At 37.0% G+C, this 11,760-nt stretch overlaps 2 protein-coding genes across 2 annotated transcripts; one reads left to right on the top strand and one right to left on the bottom strand.

Moving 5' to 3' along the window:
* Positions 1 to 2,960: 2,960 nt before the first annotated feature.
* On the bottom strand, positions 2,961 to 5,782 carry LOC140798890 (disease resistance protein Pik-2-like). The gene is made up of 2 exons (XM_073153009.1): positions 5,292 to 5,782; positions 2,961 to 5,234 (listed from the first exon to the last, which is right to left on the bottom strand). The coding sequence occupies exons 1-2, from the start codon at positions 5,742 to 5,744 to the stop codon at positions 3,201 to 3,203; spliced, it is 2,487 nt and encodes an 828-aa protein (XP_073009110.1). The 5' UTR covers positions 5,745 to 5,782; the 3' UTR covers positions 2,961 to 3,200.
* A 2,879-nt stretch (positions 5,783 to 8,661) lies between these two features.
* On the top strand, positions 8,662 to 11,398 carry LOC140787329 (U-box domain-containing protein 35). Its single transcript, XM_073136201.1, has 4 exons — positions 8,662 to 9,108; positions 10,513 to 10,631; positions 10,711 to 10,826; positions 10,978 to 11,398. Exons 1-4 carry the CDS (start codon positions 8,811 to 8,813, stop codon positions 11,246 to 11,248), a joined length of 804 nt encoding a protein of 267 aa, XP_072992302.1. The 5' UTR covers positions 8,662 to 8,810; the 3' UTR covers positions 11,249 to 11,398.
* Positions 11,399 to 11,760: the final 362 nt, after the last annotated feature.

Genomic DNA, 11,760 nt, shown 5'->3' on the forward strand with positions numbered 1-11,760 from the left:
TTTATATTTCGAAATTTTATTCTTAGGAAATATTCTAGTCACTAATAAAAAGGTATCAATGAAAGAATGTTCCATTGGACTCTTCGGAAAAAAAGAAAGAAAATTCTTCTATCTCTATAAAAGATACTCCGTCTTAAAAACAAATGAGAGGGTATATTTAGAATATCAAGTTCGGCAATGACAGAATATTCTATCTTAAATTTTGTTAACCAAGGGTGTTTTAGAAAGTCTCAAAACATGAGCTAGAATATAAATATAAAAATGTAGTATATAAATCGTAAAATTTTGAAATATAAGGTGTGAAATGTAATTTTTCTAATTATTTTATTCCCCTTGTTTGTTTTTGCTCTTTGACCAAATAAAAGAATAAATCAAGGATAAACTGTTTGCTTTTGCTCTTTAGAACCTCTAACTGCAGGTCGACTACCATTTGAAGGAATCAAGGGAGTTCAATAATATATTCTTCCATTTCGTGTTTTCCATGTCCTATTCCCTCTTATCTTTTTCTCTAATCATTTTTTTTTCTCATGGGCGATACAATGCAGTTTTATGGTTTGTTCTTATATTTGTTATTAAAATATGTTCCATTCTGAAAAGATATCTTCACTTATATCGCTCATCCTAATCCTCAACTTGGACCAACCAGAAAAATAATAGTACAATTAAATGTAATGTAGTTTGTGAAGCTTGAGCTACTGCTCGCTAAACTTTTTTTTTTTTTTTTTTTTATTTGTTTTGGTGGTAGATTGACAATGAATACTAAATTAGGTTTTGTTAAAAGTTGGTAGCAGGGCTGCTCTTTGCCGTCGATTTGCTGTAATAGATTTTCTTGTTTATAATCTTATAGTGTATTTTGGTGAAAGATTATCACTAATTAAATTTTAATGAAATAAAGATTATAACCTGATTTGTAAAAAAGAAAGAGTTTATGAAACATGATTAGCTCAGACTATCCGCATAAATTACACATAGAAAACCATGTGTAAGTTGCAAAATGGTACTCCATGGGAAGATTCGCTTGTTTAATCTTCTTGTTTAATCTTCTTTGTTTCAGATTATAAATTCAAACCTATGGGGGCTCGGAAATCTGGTTTGGCTTTCGTACTTATCGCCTAAGTTCTCGCCAACATTTCAATGGGCTTGGTGATCCATCAATCTTCCTCTCAGATCTAGATCTTGTTGTTTCACTCTTAAATAATCTTTTTTGATAGTCAACTACTATTTTCTATTAAAAGGCAGCTATTTTTCATAACGTAATAATCTGTTTTCTATCTCTCTCATCTAGTTTCTTTCACGTTCATTTTTTTTTTCAATAGAAAAAAAACCACGTAAATCTTTCTCTCTGGCCTCGTTGTTTCAGTACTCTTAAATAATCCATTTTAATAGTCAACTAACTTTTTTTCTATTAAAAAGGCAGCTACCGCTTCACTCTTGGTTATGTTTCAACAATCACATCAACCAACGAGGCATCATGGTGCACAATTTGTGTTTTGATAATTTTGGGCCTCACAAATTATTATTCAAAGGCTACCTCATGTACTAAAAACATCAAAGTACAATCTCAGTTATGCTATTGATGGGACAAGACAAATTCAGCAGAAACATATATATATATATATGTTTCGTTGCAAGAAAGATTATAAAGTTAAGTATTGATTGCTTAAATATTAAGTCAGGTAGAAGATTGGTTGGTAGAGACGATTCCACAAAGTTGACTGGTCAATATATGAAGAGAGAAGTCAGCAACCTTTTTACCTTGTGGATGTTTAAGTAATGCTTAAGATGGCCCAGATGAAGTAATCAAAGTGAAAATAATGTTAAATTTTCTTGTTGTTTGCTAATGTTTTTGTCAAATTGATAATTATCTTATCTTCCTGTGGATGGTGGGAGATTGGCATCTGAAAAATTGAAACTTTTTAAACTTATTTACTTGTAACTACTTGTTGATTTGAGAGCCAATCGGATGCTGGAAAATACCCAACTGCAGAAAATTCTTAGAGGCTATATCAAGACTTGCATAACTAGTCTATATCAAAATTAACTATATATTCAAGGATGTTCTCCTAGCATAAAGCAAAGGATTGATGCTAAGAAAAGAGAAGTATAGTGCAATTATGTTACAATGTATCAGGAGTAGTAGGGAATAGATTGGAGGTTTCAAAATTTTTTGTATTTGTATTTCTACTAGTGGATTGAAGATTTAGATTGCCTGTGGACATTAACAAATTTGTATTTAGTGCATTTTAAGCAGTGCTTAAGATGGCCCAAATAATAAAGTAATCACAGTGAAAATAATGTTCATCTTTCTCGTTGCTTGCTGGTTTTTCTCCCATAGAATTGGTGGTTATCTTATCTTCATGTCGACGGGTAGGTGATTGGCTTCCAAGAAACGTAATTTTCTAAACTTATTTACTTCTAATAGTTACTGGATGATTTGAGAGCCAATCAGATGCTGGAAAATACCCAACTGCAGAAAATTCTTATGGTGAGTGTTGTAGATTTTAATCCTGAGGCAAGAGAAGAGTACCAAAGACTTGTAATACTAGTCTATGTCAAAACTATTCAAGTTTGTCCTACTGACATAAAGAAAAGGAATTTAAGAAAAGAGACAAGAAGTTGTTGGTTTATGATAAAATAGCTTAAGATTCTTGATACATTGGTTATTTAATATGGTACAGGAATCAGATTGTCAAGAGGCAAACATAGTCAATCTCTGTATTCGGTGGTAAGGGATATTATTTATCTCGCCTTTCCAAGGGAGGTCCATATGTATTCAGGCAATTAGGAACGGTTCTTATTTAGATTGCATTTGAATCTCATATTTTTGTGTCTTCTTAATGGCATGCATAACAATTTCTCTCCTACAGACACACACACACGCAATTGCGATTACACTTAATTTTGAAGCTGCCGCATGTCTCTTTGCTGACTAATGGTGGTAGCATATAATATAGTTCGAACAGCATACAGTTTACAATAGATGAGAGTTTGGTAGATCTCTACCTGGAATGCTTTCTGACGACGTATATTGAAAGCATACCGAATCACAACTAAAATGACAGACATTAAATACATCACAAGAGACTAATAAAATGAAACCAAGTACTATGTCCTGTTCCTCCAGAGAAACAGATAGCAGCGGTAACCATAATTTCCGCATCTTTAGCAGCCTTTAGTACCTTGCTCCCTCCCAGGATAGTTTAGGGGACTCCTCGGGGGTATTTGAACAGTGCGGACACGATAATTCTGGGACGGTTTTCATGATCTGCAACGGCAGCTGTCATGGCATCGACTTTAGCTCGGACATAATCATCGACTTTACAATGGAGCTCAACTTCCTTGATGCTATGGAGATGATTAATGCCCGACATGCCTTCCATCTTAACAACCCCCCCTAATTCCCACTTAAGCTTTTCGAGTTTGGGTGCTGCCCCTTCCTTGACTACCACCTCACAAACTTCATGGCCTGCAATTACTAGCAGCTTGAGGTTTGGGAAACTATCCGTCCCAAGACACAACTGTCTTTTTGTGTGTGACTTCATGTAGAGTCTGAGACAGAGCAGACTTGGTATAGTCCCAAGGGCCTGTATGTCTTCCTCCTCTAAATTAGACCAACTAAGAGTTAAACTAGTGAGTTTAGTGAGTAAGAAGATCCATTGAGGCAATTTACCAAAATAGCCGAATATCTGTAGTTTTTGAAGAAATAGGGGAGGTGAGGATAAAGACTTCAGAATGTCAACTTGACGGGCACTATGCTCAAGGGATAGAGAACGAAGGCAGATGCTCAGCTTTGCAACAGTCTGTACTACTGACTCTGTCTCGGTTCCTTCAGGTAGATCGGTTAAATCAATACGCAGCTTCCTCAATTGGGTCAACTCACCTAGCTCCTGCAACACGCCATAGTTTTTGACTCTTACATGAGCAAGAGTGCGCAGGGCTTTCATATTCCCAACTCCCTTGGGCATATTTGGTGTTAACATGGTCCCAAAAAATGTATGATGTTCTCCGACTAGCAGATACTTCAGATGTTGGAGCTTAACTATTCCCGAGGGTAACCTTTTGATGCGTGTGCCACTAATGTCCAGTGTTTCCAGGTATTCTAGCTTCCCTATTTTGCTTGGAAGGTGCATAATCCAAGTATTCCTGAGACTCAAATACCTCAATTGAAATATCTTACATATTCTACTTAGATGACGATCAATTAGATCTTCGCAACCTTGCAAATCCAACACCCTCAATAGTCTCGAACAAGGGGAATCTAGAAGTACTGGTTGGACATAGTTAAACATGGTCAATGAACGAACATGAGACAAGCTCAAGCTCTTCAGACTCTGTTGTTCAATAGTACTGGAACTGTTATGGAGGGATAACCTACGCACCTTGTCCTGGGTTGCTGCTGTGAACTGGTCACCTAGTAGACATACGAAATTCTCCTCAATTGATTTGGAAACGATGATCTCATGCATCATATCATGGATTCGAAAAGTTCTCACTTTACCAGCAGCTATATCAATGTCTACGGGTTGGATAATATTCCTGTTGACCAACTCATTAAAGTATGTTTCGGCGACATCCTCTATGTTCAATCCGCGCTTTTCACTTACAAAACCTTCGGCCATCCATCGTCTCTCTAAAATACTCCTTTTGATCTCATAGTCCTCAGGAAAAACAGAAAGGTACAGAAAACAGGCCCTGAGATAGTAAGGCAAATCATTGTAGCTAAGGGTCAATACTTGTTTCATTCCCTCGAGCGTGGCATTTGTTTCCAGCTCGGAACTTAGATTGTCGTGCACCTTCTGGCACTCATCCATGGTCTTCCTTTGCTTACTAGCGAGAAGGCCACCTATACTATTTATAGCTAGCGGAAGACCACCACATTTCTTCAAGATAGCATCAGGTACTTTTTCTAATTCAGGACTACTTTCGAGATTAGGGACAAACACTGTTTTGAAGAACAACTCTTTGGACTCCACCTCAGATAGAGGTTGTATTTTGTAGATATACTTATGGTCATGAGAGCAGGTGTTAGCTACATTTTCAATGCGTGTAGTCACTATTATTATACTACCATTTTTGTTTTCAGGCAATGCAACTTTGATGCTTTCCCATGCTGATACAGTCCAAATATCGTCAAGAACAATGACATACCTCTCATGTTGTAAAAGGTCTTTCACTTTTGGAATCAGTTTTTCCACTTCCCAAGTTTCGAATCCTCGAGGCGATTCCCTCTGCTCCTGCGTTTTATCTTTCTCCGCCATTTCTGCATTACTGGCTTTACGAGGAACCTAAACGAGCTGCGTTAGTATGTCCCTCAGGAGCACCTTCATGTCGCGATCCTTCGACACGGTGATGAAAGCCCGACGTTGGAAGTCTACACTGTTTACTTGAGGACTCCGGTAGACCATCATGGCAAGAGTCGTCTTGCCCAAGCCACCAAAGCCAACAATAGAGATCACTCTGAGACGTTGTTGGTTCTGCTCCATCACCCAACTTAGGAGTTCATCCCTGCGGCCTTCAATGCCCACAAGTTGGGATTCGTCGGCGAAGAGAGAAGGCAGCCGAGGGTCAAGCTTGGTATAACTGGAAGCCGCATGATTAATACCATAGCTGCTGCTGCTTCCAGTGGTAGTAGCAGCAGCACCAACCACGCCGTACCTCGAGCGTCTTTCGCTCGCATGTTGTGCACGGACTTTGATGCTTTGGATCTGGGTGGCGATCCGATGGCGAGCTTTCAGCGTCCTCATAACCAGAGCGGCTTGCCGACATATTGCATGAACTCGTCGATGCAATCCTCGGCGTCGTACGCTATCTCCCGCACTTGCTTCATCCAGATTTTGAGTTGCCTGTCATGGTCGGCCATGTTAGACTCGGACAGCACACTCAGGAAGACGTTCATGCTCTCCAGCTCGTCTTTGATGTATTGGATCTCGTCTCGGACTCCGGTCAGCCGTACAGCTTCTTGGGCCAGGAGGGATCCTAGCTTTCCAAGAAGAGTACTCACAGTACCTTTCGCAGCACTCACAACGGCGCCTTCCATCTCTCTCTCTCTCTCTCTCTCTAGTTTAGATCGGAGGGGAGGAAAAATATCGAGTGGGACTGCGGCATTTATATATGATCGACTTTGCATGCATTCCCAAATGATAGAGTGGCTCTAAAGTTGTTCGAAACTTACTAGTTCTAAACACGCCATGAGTTGTTATTCAGCTTAGCGCTTTTGTGTTTAATTGGAAGGGGATCAACTAGCTCTCAAGTTATTCCAAACGTGATTACTTTTGAAGAATAAATTTTAAGCAAGAACGTTATTCTAGACTTACAAACGGAAAGAAAAGAAAAGAACCTTTCTATTCTTTAATCTGAACGTAATTATTTGTCTTCTATTTCTATTCTTTAATCTGAACGTAATTATTCTTTAATCTGAACGTAATTATTTCTATTCTTGCTCTCTTATAGCTATGTAAAGTAATAAGGTGAGGATAAATTATCCCCACTAATTCCACCTCCAAATGAAATCTAAGAGTAACCAAAGTTGATAAACCCTGAAATGTTGATAGCTAGCAGAGGTGTCAAAATAGAACAACGCCCGTGTCAGCTTGAGCTGACCCGAGTCTTAATAAGTTTTTAGATTCAAATTGAATTTTGAGCTTATTCACCTCGGCTTGAAAATATTTTAGTTTTAGGATACTGACTTACTCTAGCTTAAATTAATTTCGAGCTAAGTCTGATCTAGAGCTGAAAATTAGCTCGTTCAGACTCGACTCATTTACATCCTAATATGTTACATAAATTGTATATACTACAAATGTATTTATAATCCTTTAATTTTAAATTCAAGAAACGTAATTTCAAGTGACATTCATAGCAACCGACAACCGTATTAATAGATAACTTAACTGGAGTCCTAGTGTTGCACCTCTTTGTCTCTCATCGAGATCACAACTTAAGTTTTTTCCTATTTATTTTAAAAAAAAACTATCGGACTACAAGTTCTCTATACGAATCCAAAGCTAAAGAGAAGGTAGCCCAACAAAAAAACGGATCTTCTATCTTGGCCCACATAATTATTAGCCCAAAAGCCTCAACTCGAGTCGATAGACACTTGGATTTGGATTAAAATTTGCATTAGTTATAACAATTTGCTTATATGTAAACTTTTCTCCATCTCAAAATTGCATTAATAAATGTTACAAAATTTCTTTTAAAAAATTCTACCCGATTTTGTCTTAAAAAGAAGCACAATGTCAGCATTTTGCTCTCATTCTTAGGTCAAATTTGGAGGGCCATGTTTCTCATAGATATCATGCGAATAATAGTCTTCATATATACAAATTAATGATATTGTCTCTTTATGATGGAATTAGTGGGAGACCATTGCATTAAGAGACCACAATTAATCAAACAAAAATTAATTAAGCAGCCAATGTCAGCTCAGTTGGCGGATCTCTCAAGCTTGCTTCGAGCTTAATTCCATTTCATAGACCTTTGACTTTCTCCTCCACGAATAACCCCGCTATTCCCTCACAGAGAGTGTGAATATTCCCTTCTTGGTCCACTCTTAGCCTTATTAGATTAATTTGTGCTTTTCAAAGTTAGGTTTGTTGACTCCACTTTAATAATTATATATTTTTTGATTAGTTTTCGAGGTACCAGTGAAGCCCAGATTAGTCTAATAATTAAGATCCACAGAAAAGTGTTTGCATATAGTAATAATAAGGTGGATATTGTCTTCTTTTTATCTGTTATAATTAGGAGGCAATAATAAATTCATTACAAACAGTTATATTGTCACTTTCATTCAGATTAATCATACTATGTCTAGTTCTAATTGTAGTATCATTAAAAGGTAGGTGTGAGACAAATATCTTTCTCCTTTATTTCTAAGAAATTTATCAAAAATATGTTATGTTTTATTTTTATTATAATTTATATTTTACTATAGTATTTTATTTTAAATGTCTCAAAAATATATTAATGTTAGTTTTCTTAATAATTGTTTACCATATAAATAAATTAAATTAACTCAGCTAGAGCATAGCCAAGCCCAAGCCAGATTAAAAAGTTTGAAATTAATTTTGAGCCGAGTCTGAGCAACTGGAGCTGGCTCACTTAAACTCAGTACATAAGAGATTCTCAAATTAGAAACTCTAGCCTTAACTCTCAAGTCCTAATTCTCAAATACAGCCGCTCAACTCTCCCTAGCTCTCACTCGCTCAGTCGCTTCGATCCTTTTTCTCCATCGTTGGCTCGTCGCCTCATCCTTCTCCACCGTCGACCCACCTCCTCCTGATTCTCGTCCTCCTCAAGTCATCGCCTCATCATCATCCTCTTCTTACAGTTTATTTTAGCATAAATAGTTTGTTTCTCGACTCAGGCTCAATTTGGCTTGGTTTGGCTCAACTTAAATAAGGCTTAATAATAGGTTTAATTCGTCGGCTCAAGTTGAGTTAAGCTTAACCAGAGCAGAATTACAATGCTCGAAATTAGTTTTGAACAGAGTTTTGGCTCGTAAACACCCCTAGTAGTAAATTAATAATAATAAAGTCATAACCTAAGGTGTTTTTAATGGAAAAAAGACAAAAAGTGTTCTTAATTCTGTCGCTACGTTGTAGAAAGTTATGCATATGCTATCCTACTAAAGTCAAACAAAACACATATACCCCAAATATTCCATTTTCCTACATCAACGCACTGCTCCTCCTTCCAACCTCTTCTCTTATCCTCTCCATCCTTCTTTACCAAAAGCAATCTAAGTATCTACTAAATCTTATTCCTCCCAAGAACACCCAAGGATCGAAGGAATCGATAAAGAAAGAATGCAACCTTCGACTTCACTTGAAGGCTTAGATGATCATCAGATGGTGCATGGTGCAAGTAGCAGCACATGGGAGATAGAGGAGGAGGAGGAGAAGGAGAAGCCTCCCGTCGATCCAAGCATTCCGACTAGCTCAGCGGCGGCGGAGGGCGAAGACGGCAAAGGTGTCTACGTGGCGATCGGGAATAGCAAGTCGAGCATGGATGCGCTCTCGTGGGCCCTCCGCCACGTTGTTGAGCCGTCGAGCTCCGTCTATCTTGTACATGTCTTCCCCGTGGTGCGTCACATTCCAACTCCATGTACGTCTCTCTTTCTTATCCTCACTTTATTCGGATCCTCGATAAGGGGGCACTTATCGCCATATAAGCCACCTTATCAGCGCATAATGTCCTTTTTTTTAGCTTTAAAAAACAAGGATCAATAATTGGGCTTTTGTTGCACTTCATAACTCCTGTAGTGTTTACTTTTCTCAGTTTCTGAGAGATTAGGATGGCTCTACTCTTCTCCATATCACACACCCAATGTTTTAAGAAGATTGATTCCTAAATCTAGAAATCATTCACGAAAATGATGGAATAAAGTTATCCCTGCATTGGCGTTTCCTGAATAAGTACGGCAGGAATCTTTGATTTCACTTGAAAGGTGCAAGAGATAGAAGTCTTCTTTCTAAGTTTATGTTGGATAAGGTATTATATACTTTGTGGGGACATTTTTGGCTACCTAAGCAATTGGTATTATTATATGATAGCTTTCGTGGGAAAGGAAAGACTAAGGTAAGGCAATTGGATTCCATTTAATATTGTTGTCATAATATCTTATTCATATCTATAATAATTATTATGGCTGTTAAGATTCATATCAAAGGAAAAGGTGGATTTTGGAGAAACAAAAATGTGACAACTTGTCTCGTCCATCTTTTGATCTTTCTCATAGCATCTCTTTCTCCAATATCTACCATGAATTTAGAGTTGAAGGCCATCTTTTGGTATCCAGTTGTTTGACTGACAATTGCCAAGGGTAGACGTCTGAAAAGTAACATTGAAGAAAAATATGTTTGGGTCACTGCTGGAAGATAAGAACCAATTAAGCATCTTCCAGATAGTTTTTTTTATAATCTTTTTCTTTTTCTTTCAGACTTGATGATGGAATCTAATTATGTCTGATCTACTTGTTTGGAATGCTAACCTATTGTTAGATATGTATTAAGTAGCTCCTTTTTTTTTCCTATTAGTGAGGGTTAGGTTCATGGTGTCAAAAGTGCACACTGTTGAAGAGCCTCTCATATGTTAGCCATTATTATTAGAGCTGCAGTTAGCTCGATTTGGTTTCAAAATTTTGTGTAAATCGTATTTCACTTAGTTTAGGACTTCCTTTCAACTATTATCTTCTTTTTTTTAACGTAGTGAAAATTTGTACTTTTAGTTTTCAATTATTGCTTCTCGGTTGGCGAAATAAGAGATGCACCAATTGTCTTTTCTTTCTCTAAGCTGTCTAGAGTTATACCATCTTCTAAATTATTGCAGTTTTTGTGTTCCGAGACCATCAAATTGAACAAAATTTTAGAATAGCTCCAAAATCTGGTGCTTTTACAGGTCATTACACTACTCAACAATTGCTACAAGATTGAACAAACTTTTACTTGCAACTAGAGCATATTGTTGAACTCATCTAACATCTTTTCATCTCCAAAACATGCAATGCAGTAGGAATGATGCCAAAGAACCAGCTAAGTAAACAGCAGGTCGAGTCTTATCTGAACAAAGAGAGAGCAAAAAGGCGAGAAATGCTGCAAAAATTTTCAAATATGTGCCATAATTCAAAGGTGATTCTAGATACATATGTTGATGCTATATTTGTTTAAAGTCAGCTTTTCTTTCTTCATTTTCTCAATTCATTTTCAGGTGCAGGTGGACTTTTACCTTATTGAGAGTGACGAAATTGTAAAAGCCGTTGCCGAACTTATTCCGGTGGTGAACATAAGAACATTGATTGTTGGGACCTCTAAATCTAATTTAAGGTAAGCTATGCAATGCATGATGCAAAGATTTGGATAGAATAATCAGTTTTATGATCACAAATCTTATTGCTATGCAATAATTCAAAGCAAATCATTATACATCAAGTTTAGAAACTGTGCAAGTAATTAGAGATTATCTGATGACTGGCAGGAAGTGGAGGAGGGGAATCACAAAAGCAGAGCAAATACATAAGAAAGCACCTAATAATTGTGAAGTAAAAATCATATGTGATGGTAAAGAAATCAGTGTTACCGATGGGACGCCGCCGCCTTCTCCATCTTCGAGTATCAAAAATAAAGATGATGAAGATAGGACGCCATTATCTTCTCCATTACCTGACAATACAAATATCATGGATAATGAAGAGGAACAAAAGAACAATAATAACAATGTAAAATTTTGTAGATGCTTCCCAGTGTAGCAATTATTATTGTTTGATCATATGTTTACATCAATTGTGATTGCATTCTGAATACCTCACGCAAACATTCTTTTCTTCCCTTTCTTTATTTATCCTTCTTGATGATTGTCATATTTGTTTGATCATATATGAAGAAATATGGTGAATTCATTGTTGGCCCAGAATGATCCTGCAATTAATATGAATATAGTCTGTGTATATATATATAGGAATCAAATCAAGGTACTGGATGAGGCGAGAACTGGCACTCATGATGGACAGCATCAATTTTTATATCGAAATGCATAACACAAACTATAGAAGAAATGAACAGACGATTTAAAAATAACAATTTACCTGTTTCATACCTCTAGTAAGTGTCAACATAACTCATTTCAAAATGCTTCGCTTAATTGGAGGTTCATGTGATATCACGCAGCAGCTAAGCATGCCTCAAAATGGAAGAAAGATAATAATTGATTTGTCCATGTGATATCACTTCTTTTTACCAACTTATTACCCCATTTAAATAA

This window comes from Typha latifolia, chromosome 1 (assembly GCF_019914945.1).
Source record: "Typha latifolia isolate L0001 chromosome 1, TyphaL0001v2, whole genome shotgun sequence".
Lineage (NCBI taxonomy): Eukaryota > Viridiplantae > Streptophyta > Magnoliopsida > Poales > Typhaceae > Typha > Typha latifolia.

What these genes read in the sequence shown, in the direction of transcription:
- LOC140798890 (XM_073153009.1), bottom strand. Translation starts at nt 5,744, where the DNA reads ATGAGGACGCTGAAAGCTCGCCATCGGATCGCCACCCAGATCCAAAGC. An exon ending in GGGACATACTAACGCAGCTC is followed by an intron (nt 5,235 to 5,291) that starts GTTTAGGTTCCT and finishes GATAAAACGCAG; the next exon opens with GAGCAGAGGGAATCGCCTCG.
- LOC140787329 (XM_073136201.1), top strand. Translation starts at nt 8,811, where the DNA reads ATGCAACCTTCGACTTCACTTGAAGGCTTAGATGATCATCAGATGGTG. An exon ending in GCGTCACATTCCAACTCCAT is followed by an intron (nt 9,109 to 10,512) that starts GTACGTCTCTCT and finishes CATGCAATGCAG; the next exon opens with TAGGAATGATGCCAAAGAAC. An exon ending in ACCTCTAAATCTAATTTAAG is followed by an intron (nt 10,827 to 10,977) that starts GTAAGCTATGCA and finishes GATGACTGGCAG; the next exon opens with GAAGTGGAGGAGGGGAATCA.